The 14,751-nt window shown below is 44.3% G+C and overlaps 1 protein-coding gene across 2 annotated transcripts in view; it reads left to right on the plus strand.

Moving 5' to 3' along the window:
• SIRT5 (sirtuin 5) overlaps positions 1–14,751 on the plus strand; it is a 42,272-nt gene that overhangs the window by 11,783 nt on the left and 15,738 nt on the right. For both annotated transcript variants that reach the window (XM_012653169.1, XM_012653168.1), the window contains 7 exons: positions 32–181; positions 2,818–2,951; positions 5,072–5,297; positions 7,634–7,721; positions 8,880–8,933; positions 10,750–10,873; positions 12,533–12,648. In XM_012653169.1, coding sequence (XP_012508623.1) covers positions 67–181; positions 2,818–2,951; positions 5,072–5,297; positions 7,634–7,721; positions 8,880–8,933; positions 10,750–10,873; positions 12,533–12,648 — 857 coding nt within the window. In that variant the 5' untranslated portion in view covers positions 32–66. The remainder of the gene's footprint in view (positions 1–31; positions 182–2,817; positions 2,952–5,071; positions 5,298–7,633; positions 7,722–8,879; positions 8,934–10,749; positions 10,874–12,532; positions 12,649–14,751) is intronic.

The raw sequence follows: 14,751 nt of genomic DNA on the forward strand, positions 1-14,751 counted from the left end.
TGCAGTATCTCATTTTGTGATTTTTTTAAAGCCCTCCTCAAGAATTAGAACTACAAAGAGAATCTGATGCGACCTCTCCAGATTGTCCCGAGCCGACTGTTTTCCCAGCTATACTGTGGCCTGAAGCCTCCAGCCCCCACACAAACCAAGATTTGCTTGATGATGACTCGTCCAAGTTCAAGTAAGTCTTTCTCAGTCAGCCGGCTCCTCATCTTCAGCGGCGTGTGAAATTCCTGAACCTTTCTACACTTAAAGGGGAATGTCTACATCAAAATATGTGTTGGCCAAGATTTTGGAGAAAGCCGCTCTGTCCCCTTCTCTTTTAAGCAGGCCCATTCTGGGACAGAGTCAGAGCTTATCTCTTAATACTCGAGTTAGGTCCATTTAGGACATTTTGTTGCTTCTGCCAGAATATTTGCATTTAAGCTTTTCACACATGATTTGTACTTTGAACTCCTCATCTCTCTGCAGGGGAGGAAAGATGGTGATTGCCTGTCGGGCAGTATGGGGTTAAATTTTCCTCTCGACAGAATCTTTGTAGCTCTACATGACAAAAACCTACAAGTGAACATATCTGGGCCCTTGGTCTGAGTCTAACAAATTTTTATGATTAAATGACCTGTAGATGGGCCTGTGAAACAGCTTCAGTAGGACATTGAGAGGCCAAGCTGAATTCTTTTGTGAGTCTGCTTACACGTAATAACCCTAAGGAATGGGTAAGAACTAAAAGAACCGAGTTCCACGCAACTGCACAACCCCTTGGCGTGCACAGCTGTGCAGAGCAGGCTGCTAGAGTCTGTGGCGGGATCCAGAAGCGTGTGCCTGACCTTGTTTAAAAGTGGGCCATCGACGCTGGGAACCACAAAATGTGCTGGTGTGTTTTCCTTTAGCAATTGGGAAATGTCTCTTTTTAAAGATTTCACACCACATTAACATTACTATATATTGCATCGTGTCTTCCAAGAACCAAATTTAGGTTGACTTTTTTATTTGTTTCCAGAAGTGGCTTAAAGTAGTACCTTAATAGAAGTCACTCTGACCTAGGAATATATTGGTCAGTAGGATGACAGTTTCCATTTGAGGTAGAAAAGACCTTTAGGTCTAGGGAGAGTTTTAGGGGTGAACCCCGAAGTCCTTAAGGATGTTTGTAAGGGTAGAACCCAGGACTCATATAAATGGTTCCTAGAAAAGTACTTACACATTTTCTTATTAAGCATCTTGTTCTTTCAAGAGATTAGATCAGATTAGAAACTCTAATCTACCCCGATGGGGTTTCTGTTTCCCGATTCTTCCTGGTTGGGCAGCTTGTGTCTCTAGGTGGGCTTAGTTTCCACAGCAGTTTGTCTCTGGAAGGGCCGTGCGTTCAGCCCCAGCTTTGGCATGACCGGCAGGGTAGCTGGGTCGGTTACACTTGCAGAGGACGGCGTGTCGTGGCTCCCTTCATTTCATCCCGTCTCAGGCTGCCAGGAACGTGGTCCCAGAGAGCTCCAGGAATGCAGCCAGAGAGGGAGCTTGTACTCTCTGCTTTTCTTTGTTTGTGAGAGTCTACATTTCTTCTTTGTTCATTTTCACAGTAGTCTATTGTAGGGCAGAGAGGAAGGGAAGGGGAGGAGGGATTGAGCCTTTAGGGAGTCTCTGTCCTGAGCCAGGCATGGCGTGTGGCTCTGGGCTTAGGAGGATGAGGAAGTCCCATCCCTGCCGAGAGGGAGTCATGTTTGGAACCCAGTAGAGCGTGCCTAACTGCTGGGGATACAAAACGAGGCCCTGTTCCCTTTAGTGTTCGAGTTAACTGCCTCTGAGTCCCCACCTTACTCTCTCTCTTCTTTGCCCCCTTCCTGCCTGTCACTAGTTCCATCTCTCCAGGGACACTCATTCGGTCCAGAGGTTAGCCTTGGTTGCCATTCCCTCGAGAGGGGAAGACCAGGAGCTGCTCAGTCAGCTGAGGAATTCAATTCCACGTTTGGTTCCGCTCCTGGAAGATCCCTGTGTCTGGGACATACGCTGCTTCCATGGCCTGGGCCTGCCACGGTCCAGTACTCGCTTCTCGGGGGAGGACAGAAGAGGGAGTCTCTCTTCTCCTGGCAGCTTGTGCTCATCGCTGTACCCCTTGGGCACCTGCTGGGCCACAGCACTTACCGGGCACAAGGGCCTGCAGAGCCGCAGTGCCTGGGAGAGACGGGGTTGGTCTCAGCCACATGCTGCGTCTCTGGTAGCGTCTTGTTGAAAAGTTTGACTCTTATTTGAGCTGCCAAGGAGAAGGTCACATGCCCATGTTTGTTCACAAGAGAGGAGCCCTTGTCCTCACCTTGGGTCTCCATGCCGAGGGAAGTTGCATTAGCAAGATCCCCAAAGGGAAGGTAAATTTGGGGAGGAAGGGTAGACTTTGGGGTCCAGGGGCCTCAGCTCAGCACCCACACACACAAGCTTGTTTTTATGTTTATGAGGATTCCTACCCATTAGCCTTTTTTAACCTTCATAACAATGCTGCTCCAAGGAAGGCACTGTTGTGCGCATCAAACAGCCAAGCAAACCGAGGATAGAAAAGGGTGAGTAATTCGCATAAGCCCACACGGTTGGACGGGAGCTGCGATCCGGAGCCTGCAGCGTGTGCGTGTGTCAAAGGCCCTGCTTCTGTCAGGTACTGCGTACTCACCCATCGGGCTGCGTGAGACGGTGTCTTCATGGCACAGGAATGATTTTTGTTTGAGTAATTTAAAGTATAACTTCACACAAGGTCAAGTTCAAGATACAATTGATATGGGATACAAATGTCCAAATCGGCACACTTGTCTGATAAAGATTTTGTTCTCTGTTTAGGTATGGCGGATTTCCGCAAGATTTTTGCAAAAGCAAAGCACATAGTCGTCATTTCAGGGGCCGGTGTTAGTGCCGAAAGCGGGGTTCCAACGTTCAGAGGAGCCGGAGGTTACTGGAGAAAATGGCAGGCTCAGGTTGGTAACGTTTCTAGAACATGAAAAGGCTCTTCTGAATGAAGCCATGACAGAGTTTGACGCGGGACCGATGCCGGTGCCTGCAGCCCAGAGGGAAAAGTGTTGAAGTCACCTGTGACCCTATTGTCCCCTTGATTTTGGCATCGACGCAACGTTCCTGTGCTCACGACCTAAAATTTAAGCGAAGAAGCCACTTTCCTTACTTTCTAGATATGTGTACGTTGCATTTATTCAGATAACAGCTTCTTCTAGTAATTGTGTTAAAGTGGAATCAGAAAACCTTGTTTCTCATAATTCATTGCTAGAACTTCTGTGAACTTTTCATGTTAAAACTAAGGTTTAGGGCTTGATGTTAAAAAATTTATGTGACGGCCATTGGAGGGTAAGTTCTGTGAGGGTGTGGATCTTTTTTGTTAATCCAGTTTTTAACACACACACACACACACACATACACAGACACACAAAATAAAGATCATCAAGTTTAAATGTAAAATTCAATGAATTTTAACAAATGGGTGTAGTTGTGTGGCCCCCACCATGATGCTGTATAGAACATGACCCCTCCCATCCCCTGACTCAGGGCATCCTTAGTTTTGGAGGACAGGGAGTTTTACCTGTTGTATTCATTTCCCTGTCTCCAGCTCCCAGAACTCTGGTACGTTGTAGGTGCTTAATAGATTTTTGTTGGTTGAATGAAGACAGTCATGACTTCAAAACATGACTTCCCTATTCAGTGGGTAGTTTCTAGCTGAGTGTAGAGTTCATGAACCTGTCCCTTCCTTCCTCTCTTAAGTGTCTGTGACTGGCAGATGTGTAGGATGTTTTGTCACCTGCCTGCTGCCCTCCTGGTGAGGCCTGGGGGCTGTGATGTGGGGTCATCTGCTTAAAGGTGAAGGGGGAGGAAAAAGAGTAGAGGCCATTAGGGTCCATTGAGGAAGAGGGGCAGCCGGGGGCAGTCCCTGGACCAGAAGCAGCAGGGGTGGGACCTCAGGGGATGCAGGTGGCACGTGGAGGAGGGTGCTCTTCGTGTCAGGAAGGCTCAGAGCTGATGGGCGTGAATAGAACACATTTGTCTCCAACCCCGTTCCAAGGACACCTGGAACTGCTCCAGACCACTGTGTCCTGGGTGGAGAGCAGGAAGGAGGGGAGCATGGGGTCGGGTGGGTCACCCTCAGTGTGGCTGTCCCCTCGCAGAGCGGAGGCTGACGTTGCTACCAAGCAGAAGGGACGTTTATGGAAGAATAAAATGCACACGTGTTCAATGTGGGAACATGTCCTTGATAGAGAAACCACACTTCTTTTTAAAATTAACATTATTGAGGTGGAATTTACATAGAATAAAATGCGCCCACGTACATTGTGTGTCCAGTCTCATGAGTCTTGACAGGGGTATGTACCCACCTGTGTAACAAGACCAGCTCCACAGTCAAGTATAGAACATTTCCGTCATGGCTAAAAGGTCCCTGTGCCCTTCCCAGTCCAGACAGCCACTGCCCTGCTCTTTCACCATAGAGAGATCTGTCTTTCCGAGCGGGTGAGCTGCACTTAAAAAATATGTATGTTCTGTTAACCTGCATACGCTTTCTTATATGTGTAGTTGTGTGTATGTGCCATGTGTGTATATGTATATGTGTGTAGTTTGTGTGTATGTGTGTAATTGCGAGTGTAGTTGTGTGTGTGTAGATGTAGTTATGAAAACAGAGTTTCTCAACTATGGCCATTTTACCTCAATTGGCCATTTGCATTTCATGTTTTTCCTGGGTATATCTCAAAATTCGATTCGCTCGGTATATTTTGGGGCTCTGTGAATAAGTAGATTCAACCCCAAACACCTTCCCGCATATTGCTTTACTTCTTGTTCATAACTTCCCTGAGGGGTAGGTGGGGCAGGTGGCACTGTCCCTGCCTCATCACTGGAGAGATTCAGGCCGATTTCCCCAGGGTCCCAGGTCACCTGCAGGATGGGGCCGTTGCTGTTTGAACCTGAAGCTGCCCTGCTGCCCCCTGCACCCTCCCGAGGCCGCCGGCCCCAACAGAGAGGAAGGGCCTGTGCTGCCGCCCAGGGTTCAGCGCCCGCTGCCCGGGCTCCTCCCTGACTCCTGCCTCCTCTCGAACCCCAGGACCTGGCCACCCCACAGGCCTTTGCCCACAACCCGTCCCGGGTGTGGGAGTTCTACCACTACCGGCGCGAGGTCATGCAGAGCAAGGAGCCCAACGCCGGGCACCTCGCCATCGCCGAGTGCGAGGCCCGGCTGAGCAGACAGGGCCGACGGGTCATGGTCATCACCCAGAACATCGACGAGCTGCACCGCAAGGCTGGCACAAAGAACCTTCTGGAAATCCACGGTAAGGCCCCTCAGCCTCACATATGGAGGGGAACCAGACTTTAAAACACATGTCCTGCCATTTCAGCACAAGCCCTGATCCCTTCTCTCCTTCCCTCCCTGTTGAACACCTGTCCAGTCCCCCAGGGTGCTGGGGCATTTCCCTTAGGGACCGTTTGGTGCCCTGGGCCACCTAAACATCTACCTTTGGTGATGGCTCCTCCCAAGACCATTTGCATTTAAGGAGTCTACAAAGCTTCAGACCCAGGCAGTGCATTGCTAAGTGTGGAATTTCCAGAGGCGATGTTGGTGGTGGGGGTGGGGACCCGTCCTTTCCGCCTTTGTGCAGTGAGGCTGCTGGCTTTTGCTTAGGCTCAAGGTCACCCGGATAAGAAAAGTTGGGCGCTGTTCACTTGGATCTTGTCTCTCCTTTGTGTCTCAGGAGCAGTCAGCCACCTATTAACTGAGTGTCTTTTTGGTACCTACATCTGCGGAGTCTGGGCCTTTCTCATTTCTCTGCAATGTCAGAAATATGGGCTGTGTCCTGGCCACGCATGCCTATTTTACAGAGTTATTGTAAGGATTAAATAAGATCATATATTTGTGTTTGTTGGGGGTGTTTTTAGTTGCAAATGATGAGAACTCTCTTCTAACTTAGGAGAATATAAACTAAACCCTTCATTTCATCAGACTGAAGGTCTCATAGATACATCATCATGTTTTTAATGTGCCACTTAAATGTAATCTGCCTAAACCACGTATACTATTTTGTTATCCCTTAGAATTGTCATTTTATACTTATAGAAAGGGCTTGTTAAAACTTATTTAGACACAGATTTTTTTTTAGAAATTATATCATTCCTGTGCATACATAAAACAAAATGAGTACAATAAACTGATTCAGATTTTGCTCATTGTATAGCTCTTCTGAGTGACTTCCAAGGGACTTAGCGCACAGATGGCTGTTTTCTGTGCAGCTTCATGCTCTGCGCCTTGGGGGCTGGATGATGCAGCATTTCCTAAAAGAATAGCCCCTCTGTTATCTCTGGGATTCTCATCCAAGACTTGCTTAAGGTGTATATTTGCACAGTTTGCAAGTTTGATATTGGGCCTTTCTTGAGCTTACAAAAAAGTATCAGTGGAAGGGTTGTAGAAAACAACCAGAACTCATTTTCTTTCCTGAAATGACCTTAAATGGTTTGTCAGCTGAAATACCGAGGGGTCGCATTTGTCCAGTCAGGTCACTGAGAGTAACAACCAAGTCATCCTACATTTCAGTAATCAGCGTTCTCCTTCAACAATTCTGTGCGAGCACAATGACTACGTTACATCTGTCATCTGGCCGGTAACAATTGTTGGACACATCTGAATTTCAGAGATGTTAACGTGAGAAAAAATATTCACAGTAAAACCAGTAGAATAGGTATATTGATTGACTCACGAAACCGAGAGACCCTGGGGTAGAGCTGACGTCATCTTTCCCTTACAGCCTCTCTCCCTCTCCTCCTCTCAGCCTCCCTGTCCCTCTGTAGTTGATATGCCCCGTGTGCCAGGGGAGGTGGCTTCTGGTGGCTCCAGCCTCACTAGTTTAGCTGTCTCTTCGGAAAATAAACCCTGGTTGGCTTTGCTTGGCTCTAATAGCCACCCTTCCACCAAACACAACGGCCAGAGGGACGGGTACCATGATGGGACCAGTGTGGGGCTTGATTTGGGATGTGAGTGACAGCCCCATCGGCTCAGCATAGGATAGATGGGAGATGGCTCCCCAAAGAGGGAACAGTGGGCAGAATGAAACAGCGTATGTCCACCGTGGCGTGTGAAGCACTCAGCATGGCACTGGGCACCTGGAAACTATTTAATAAATTGTGGCACCATTATTGCTTCAGCTCAGTAAATGGTTGTCAGTGTCAACAATTATTTTTTTCATTTGTTAGTTGATTATTGAGCTGATTTTGTATAAAAGATTCAAGCTTTATGGAACCAAAGTTAAAATTTTGTGAACATATCCTATGCCACCGAACCTTTATCAGTCATATGCTAGTGAATCATGCCCTGAGCTTTAGGTCCAGCTCCTTCTACCCTACTGGCCACTTTGCCCATGTGAACATCACTCTGAGGTCATGTGGGAGCACGTTAGTCATGGAGTTAGTTACTTCCCCGCCAGGTATGAAGTCCTTGAGGGCTCAGGCTCGTGGCTGGCTCAGTAGTTCTGCACACCTTCGCATCCCCACGATACCCTGGGCAGGCCCTTTGCTAAAATGAAGTACGGAAACTAACTTATTTTGTACCCTTTTAAACATGGAGGCAGTTGCTCTTTATTATACTAAATTCTGGACTTGCTTAACATGTGTTTTTCAGGTAGCTTATTTAAAACTCGATGTACCTCTTGTGGAATTGTGGCTGAGAATTACAAGAGTCCAATTTGTCCAGCGTTATCAGGAAAAGGGTAATTACACCACACTTCAGAATAAGCATGTGTTGTTTTCTTCTTTAGGTCGAACATAAATGTGAGGAAATTGAACATTAATCAAAGATTCCCATGGATATTTATGAGAAATATGACTAGACACAGCACAGCCATATGATAAAAGAAATATTTTGCTTACAATTTACCATGTTAAATGAAAACCACAGGGTACCAAACTATGTACAGTATGATCCCAACTTTGTATGTAAACAACACATATACACATACATACACACGCTTTCCACGTTTGTGTATCTGTATATAGTTAAAAGACCAGAGGAAAATACAGCAAAATGTTAACAGGGATTACCAGGGGTGGGGGGATTATGGGTAGTTTTTGTCTTTCTTATATCTTTCTGAATTTTTTTTTTTTTTTTTTTTTAAGACAGAGTCTCACTGTGTTGGCCGGGCTAGAGTGAGTGCCGTGGCATCAGCCTAGCTCACAGCAACCTCAAACTCCTGGGCTCAAGCGATCTTCCTGCCCCAGCCTCCCGAGTAGCTGGGACTACAGGCATGCGCCACCATGCCCGGCTAATTTTTTCTATATATTTTTAGCTGTCCAATTAATTTCTTTCTATTTTTGGTAGAGACGGGGTCTCGCTCTTACTCAGGCTGGTCTCGAACTCCTGACCTCAAACAATCCACCCGCCTCGGCCTCCCAGAGTGCTAGGATTACAGGCGTAAGCCACCACGCCCGGCCTTATCTTTCTGAATTTTTCAATATTTCTGTGATGCGTATGTACTGTTATCACAGGAAAAAATTTGAGAGTAGATTTAGAATATTGAGAAAAATTCTGTTGGGCTATTTTAAAACAGTATAAATTATATAAATAATATATCAATATAATGCCATTGCAGAAGATTCAAATGTTGATGACATATAAAGGCAAATCATGAGGCTCCCCCTCAGTACACGTGGCCGCTCCAGCCCTCCCCACACAGATCCCCCTCTGGTAGAACAGCCCCTGGGACGTCGTGCCTGGGGTCCATCTGCGTGGTACCTTCCAAGTTAGCATTTGTTAATTAGGAGTTTTGTGCTACTGCCAGGCAAATACGCAAACTTACTGGGCTATGTTATTTCTTTGTTTTTTGATTATACCAATGACACTCTTTCTTTCCTAATATTATGTACTTCAGTGCTCCAGAACCTGAAACTCAAGATGCCGGAATCCCAGTTGAGAAACTCCCCCGGTAGGTTTAAAAAAAAACCTTCGATTTGTATTTGGTGTTCCAGATTGCAAGAAAAAGGAAAATTAGGAATCAAAACCTAGACGTTTATTTGGTGAGATGCCTCTTAATCAAATGCACACATGTAAAAACCAGCCTTGACCTCTGAGACCAAAGGCAAAAGGACAAAGGATGAACCAAACCAGAGTGAAAAGAATGGTCTCTTTCCAATCCCTTTTTGTTTTGTGTTGTGGGGGGATAATTTGATAGTTTTCTGCAGCTCTTATGGGACAGATGGTGATCCAGCGTACAGCAAGCACGGGGCTGCATCCTGGAACTGGTCAGTTAATGTCACCAGTGTTATTAACCGAGGGTTAGGGAGGCAATAAAAGATCTTGCAAAGGGAAGAAGTTATAGGATCAAACAGAATTTTTTTAAATTGACAAATAATGATTGTACATATTCATGGGGTACATAGTAATGTTTTGATACATATAATGTATACTGATCAGACCAGAGTAATTAGCATATCCATCATCTCGAACATTTATCATTTCTTTGTCCAAACAACATTTTTGTAGATTAAAAACAAAATCCCTAGGAAGATTTTTATTTGTTTTTCAAGAGCAGACATTAAAACAGCACTTTCAGAAGTTTTTCATAGAGCACTAATTCCATGTGATGTTGATGGGTATTACTTGGAAAAAAAAATGTTACGTGCTGAAATAAATACAGAAATGTTAAACCAAAGTTAAAATACATTTACTCTACTGTAGGACTTCTCAGAACATTTAATCCACTAACGCCTGTTGTTGCTGTCTAAAAAGTGGTTATGATATGTTAATATTTCGCTGGCTTATTTAACCACAGACCCTTTATTTTTTATATAAGGATTTTCGTTGCTAGATTCTAAAGTTTTGATCTGAAAGAACAGGGAGTCCTGGGGACTCCTGTGATGTAGGAGGTTAATGTGGAAATGGTGTTTGGAGAGATGACTTTAGAAGCTACAGAGAGGATGACCTAGAGGCAGCAGGGAGGGAAAAGTGAGAGATTTTTGATAATAGACACTGGAGAACTTGGCTGTAGATGGGGCCAGAGAGAGGTGAATCGGAGAGGAAATCAAAGGAGGTTGTTGAAATCAGGGGATGGTTGGGGTTTTGGAGCAAATGTGAGTCTGACATTACTCCAAGGTCTGAGTAACTGTGAGCACAGTGGTGCCAACGAGTGGAATGAAGTAGCTGGGAGAGAGAAAGCCATTTAGAAAAGAGAACATCAGGCTTCACTGAAACAGCGTGTCAACACGTCACCTTAGTGCTGTGGTCCAACCCTGGGCCACAGACTGGTGCTGGTCCTCAGCTTGTTAGGGACTGGGCTGCAGAGTTCCGCTGCCTCCCTCCCCCCATCCATGGAAAATTGTCTTCCATGAAACTTAGGAACAGGGGTGGGGATGGGAGTGAGCGGTGGGTGAGTGAGGATGAAGCTTCATCCGTATTTACCGCTGCTCCTCATTGCTCACGTCACTGCCTGAGCTCTGCCCCCAACCCCCACCCCTGTCTGTGGAAAAATTGTCTTCCATGAAAGCGGTCCCTGATGCCAAAAAGGTTGGGGACCGCTGCCTTAGTGCATACAGACATGATAGAAACTTCATAAGGACAGTTAGACTTCGTACTTCATTTCCAGGGCAAACTCATTTAGGCTGGGAGGGGATAGGGGATAAGAAGCATCCAAGGTGACCCATCTGGGTGGGCTGGGTTTGGGGCAGCCCCTAGCCTCCCTCTGACCCATAGGGCGGACCTGGCAGGGCCAGTTCAGGGGTGGCTTAAGGATCACGTTCTTCCAGGTGTGAAGAGGCTGGGTGCGGGGGCTTGCTGCGGCCTCATGTCGTGTGGTTTGGAGAAAACCTGGATCCTGCCATTCTGGAGGAAGTTGACAGAGAGCTCACCCTCTGTGACTTATGTCTAGTGGTAGGTCACACCCTTCCCTAACCCTCGGGATTATCTGAAACATGGGAGACTGGGCTGGAGTTTCTTCTTGTTTCCTTCCTCTCTCCTCCCTCCCTCCCTTCCTTCTTCCTTCCCTTCTTCTCTCCTTCTCTCCTCCCTGCTTCCTTCCTTTTCTTAAAATGCATGTTGTGGTGTCCTATAGAAAAACTAAGATACAATGAATAATAATCGATCTTAAAATATGAAACTAGCAAGGCCATGTTGGGCATCTCAAAGCCTTCTACCCTACCATCCCTCAAAAGAACATGTTATTGGTTCATATTTTTAAAATAATTCATGTTCATTGTTAAATTTTATTGAGAAAATTCAAAAATGTAAAATTGTAAAGAGGAAATTAGAAATTACCCATAATCCACCGTCTAGAAATAGTCACTGTTAGCAAGCAGTTTGGTATGTTCTCTTCTAGACCAGGGGTGAACAATCTGTGGCCTGTGGTCCAAATAAGGCCTGCTACCTGTTTTTGTAAATGAAGTTTTATTGGAACACAGCCACGCTTATTCTCCTGCGCACTGTCTGTGGCTGCTTTCACGCTACAACGGCAGAGTTGAGTACTTGTGACTTAGATCATATGACTTGCAAAGCCTAAACAATTTATTGTATGGCCCTTTTCAGAAAAAGTTTACCCACTTCTGGCCTAGAAGTGGGTAAACTTCTTTTGTTACTGCAGATATACACATATTGATTAAAATTCAAAAATGAGTTCATGATGTATGTTCTGTTTTGAAACTATTTTATTCACATAGCAATTCACTTAGATACATCCCAATCTACATCATCTTTTAATCGACTGCACAGTATTCTATTATATGGACAAAAAATAATATATTTAGCTAATTCTCTATTGCCAGACATTTGGGCTCTTTCAAATTTTGATATTTTAAACAATGCTGTAGGGAATATTCTTAGATATAAATCTTAGCATGCTCTTCAAATTATTTCTTTAGAACATATTTCCTAGGAGTGGAATTAATTGGACAAATCGTACGCATACTTCAAAATTTCCTTAACACATCTTTAAAAGCAGAAACACTTTCTTGTGTTGTGTTCATGTGTTCATTCAGCCAGTGTTCGCTGAGTGCATAATGTCAATGTTCATGATGGGCTGTTAAATGAGAAAGCTGGTTTACAAAACATGTTCATATCTCCCCATTCCTGTAAAGAATGTTGATAAGCATATATGTATAAGAAAAACCTAAAAGGATATACATCAAAACATTAACAGTAGTTATCTTGGGGTAGTAGGATTATGGATGATATGTATGTCTTCTAAGTTAGAAAATACAAAAAACATTATGGATCATTTGCATGAATTCAAAGAGCAGGGGAAAAAAAACCAGAATTACCCCCCAATGTTAATTGAGTCATTCCTTTGCTATTCTTCTCATTCACACAACTCTGCTTTTCATGTCACATGTTCTTCCCAAATTCTGGTGATTGGCCACAATGATGCCTCTTAACTTTCCACTTAGCCCTTGGACACTCTCCATTTTATCCCATCTAGCTTAGCTTTCCTCACACCTGCAGCCACAGACCTGCCAGAGTTTATGTAAAGTTTTCTAAAAAATCGTTCCTTGTCCCTGTATGTGACCATTCGGGCACTGCTGTGTGCTTGCTTTGCAGGTGGGCACTTCTTCTGTGGTGTACCCGGCCGCCATGTTTGCCCCCCAGGTGTCTGCCAGGGGAGTGCCCGTGGCTGAGTTTAACATGGAGACCACCCCAGCCACGAACAGATTCAGGTACCGGGATAACCCGGTAGGAGATGCGACGGGGAGGGCAGGTTTGGATGTGGTCATCTAAACGGAGTTTACCTGCTGTTCTAATCTTAAAAAACCCAAAACACAACGTTCGTGTTCTCATTTGGTCTGTAGTTACTTTTACGGAAGAACAAAAAATCATTAACTATAGACTAAGATAACTATTAATATATCTTTTTATGTGGCATTTGCCATAGGGCTTTTGTTTCTTCACATTTTGAGAACTCTTCTTTAATTCTTTAGGCTTTGCTTTTTATTTGCATTTTTGGACTAGATTTAGTCATGGCCTTTAGATGTAGTTTGCATGAATGCTCAGCAAGTGAGCCTGGGAAAGGCCCACAGGGACCTTCATCACCTGCTGTTCTCATGGTGAGGCCACCTGGGAAAGTTTCTCTTTTGTCTGCTTGCCAAGAATATTGTTATTTGCGGCCATATGATGACGCGGATCCTGTTTCTCAAGTTTGTGTGGAAAGTGTAGATATCATAGTGTGCATTTTTAGTCTCAGTCCAGGTTCCATTCATGTCTGCACCTTTGTTTTGCTTTTTTCCCTCACGCCACTTTTTTTGCCTTTACTTTTAATTCTTATCAGTCTGCTTAATTCCTTTCTAGAATAAGATAGAATACAAATAAGTAATGAATCAATATAAATAAATTAAAAATAAAACTTCACTGAAATGTCTTGTTATTACTTTAATCAATGGTTTTTTACTTTGGATGCATATTTTATTTTATTTATTTTTTGAGACACAGTGTCTCCCTCTGTCGCCCAGGCTAGAGTGCAGTGGTACGATCATAGCTCACTGTAGCCTCGAACTTCTGGCCTCAAGTGATCCTCCTGCCTCAGTCTCCCAAAGTGCTGGAATTACAGGTGTGAGCCACCATGTCTAGCCTTGATTGAATATTTTAAAAATACTGATGCATGGATGCCACCTCACAAGATTCCGATATAATTGCTCTGAGGTGTAGCCTGAGCATCATGATTTTTATAAGTTTCCTAGGTGATTCGAATGTGCAGCCAGGATGAGAACTGCTGCTCTTAAATCTTCACTGGGTTAAAAAAAAAATTGTGCTACAGACACTTAAATAGGATCCTCTTCTGGTGAGTGAGCTGGCTTTGAACCTAGTCTTTTCCGTGTGTCTCTTTAATCAGCTACAGCCTATGTTCTTGGCCCATAGTTCTTCATTTGTGTGTAAGTGGTGGGAACTAAGAAGACATCTTTTTTAAAAAGTTGCCTCCTGTGTAAAACTTATACTCTGAAACTTATACTCTGAAAACTATAGAACATTGTTGAAATATAAAGAAGGTCTAAATAAATGGAAATACATCCCATGTTCATGGATTGGACAACTTAATATTCTTAATATTAAGACAGTAATGCTCCCCAAAGTGATCTGTAGGTTCAACCCAGTCCTTATCAAAATTGCAGCTGGCTTTTTGCAGCAGTTGACAAGTTGATCCTAAAAGTCATATAAAATTCAAGGGACCAGAATAGCCAAAAACAAAGTAAAGAATGAAGTTGGAGAACTCACACTCCATTCAAAACTTACTACAAACTTACAGTAATCAAGACAGTGTGGCACTGGCATAAGGATAGATATATAGAATCAGTGGAATAGAATTGAGAGTCCAGTAAGAAACCCTCATATTTATGGTCAAGTGATTTTTGAAAAGAGTGCCAAGACAATTCAATAGGGAAATACGGTCTTTTCAAGAATGGTGCTGGATAGCCACAAGCAAAGGAATGAAGTTGGACCCCTTTGTCACATTACACAGAAAAAGTAACCCAAAATGGATCATAGACCTAAATGTAAGAGCTGAAATTATATAATTCTTAAAGTATAGGAGTAAATCTTTGTAACTTTTTTTGTAGCTTTTTTTTTTCTGAGACAGAGTGTAGCTAGGACTACAGGTTCGTGCCACCACACCTGGCTAATTTTTTTTGTTTTATGTAGAGATGGGGTCTCACTATGTTGTCCAGGCTGGTCTTGAACTCCTGGCTTTAAGCGATCCTCCTGCCCCTGTCTCCTATAGTGCTAGGATTACAGGTGTGAGCCACCATGCCTGGCCAAAGCTTTCTTAGATA

Source organism: Propithecus coquereli, unplaced genomic scaffold (genome assembly GCF_000956105.1).
Source record: "Propithecus coquereli isolate 6110/MARCELLA unplaced genomic scaffold, Pcoq_1.0 Scaffold416, whole genome shotgun sequence".
Classification (NCBI taxonomy): domain Eukaryota; kingdom Metazoa; phylum Chordata; class Mammalia; order Primates; family Indriidae; genus Propithecus; species Propithecus coquereli.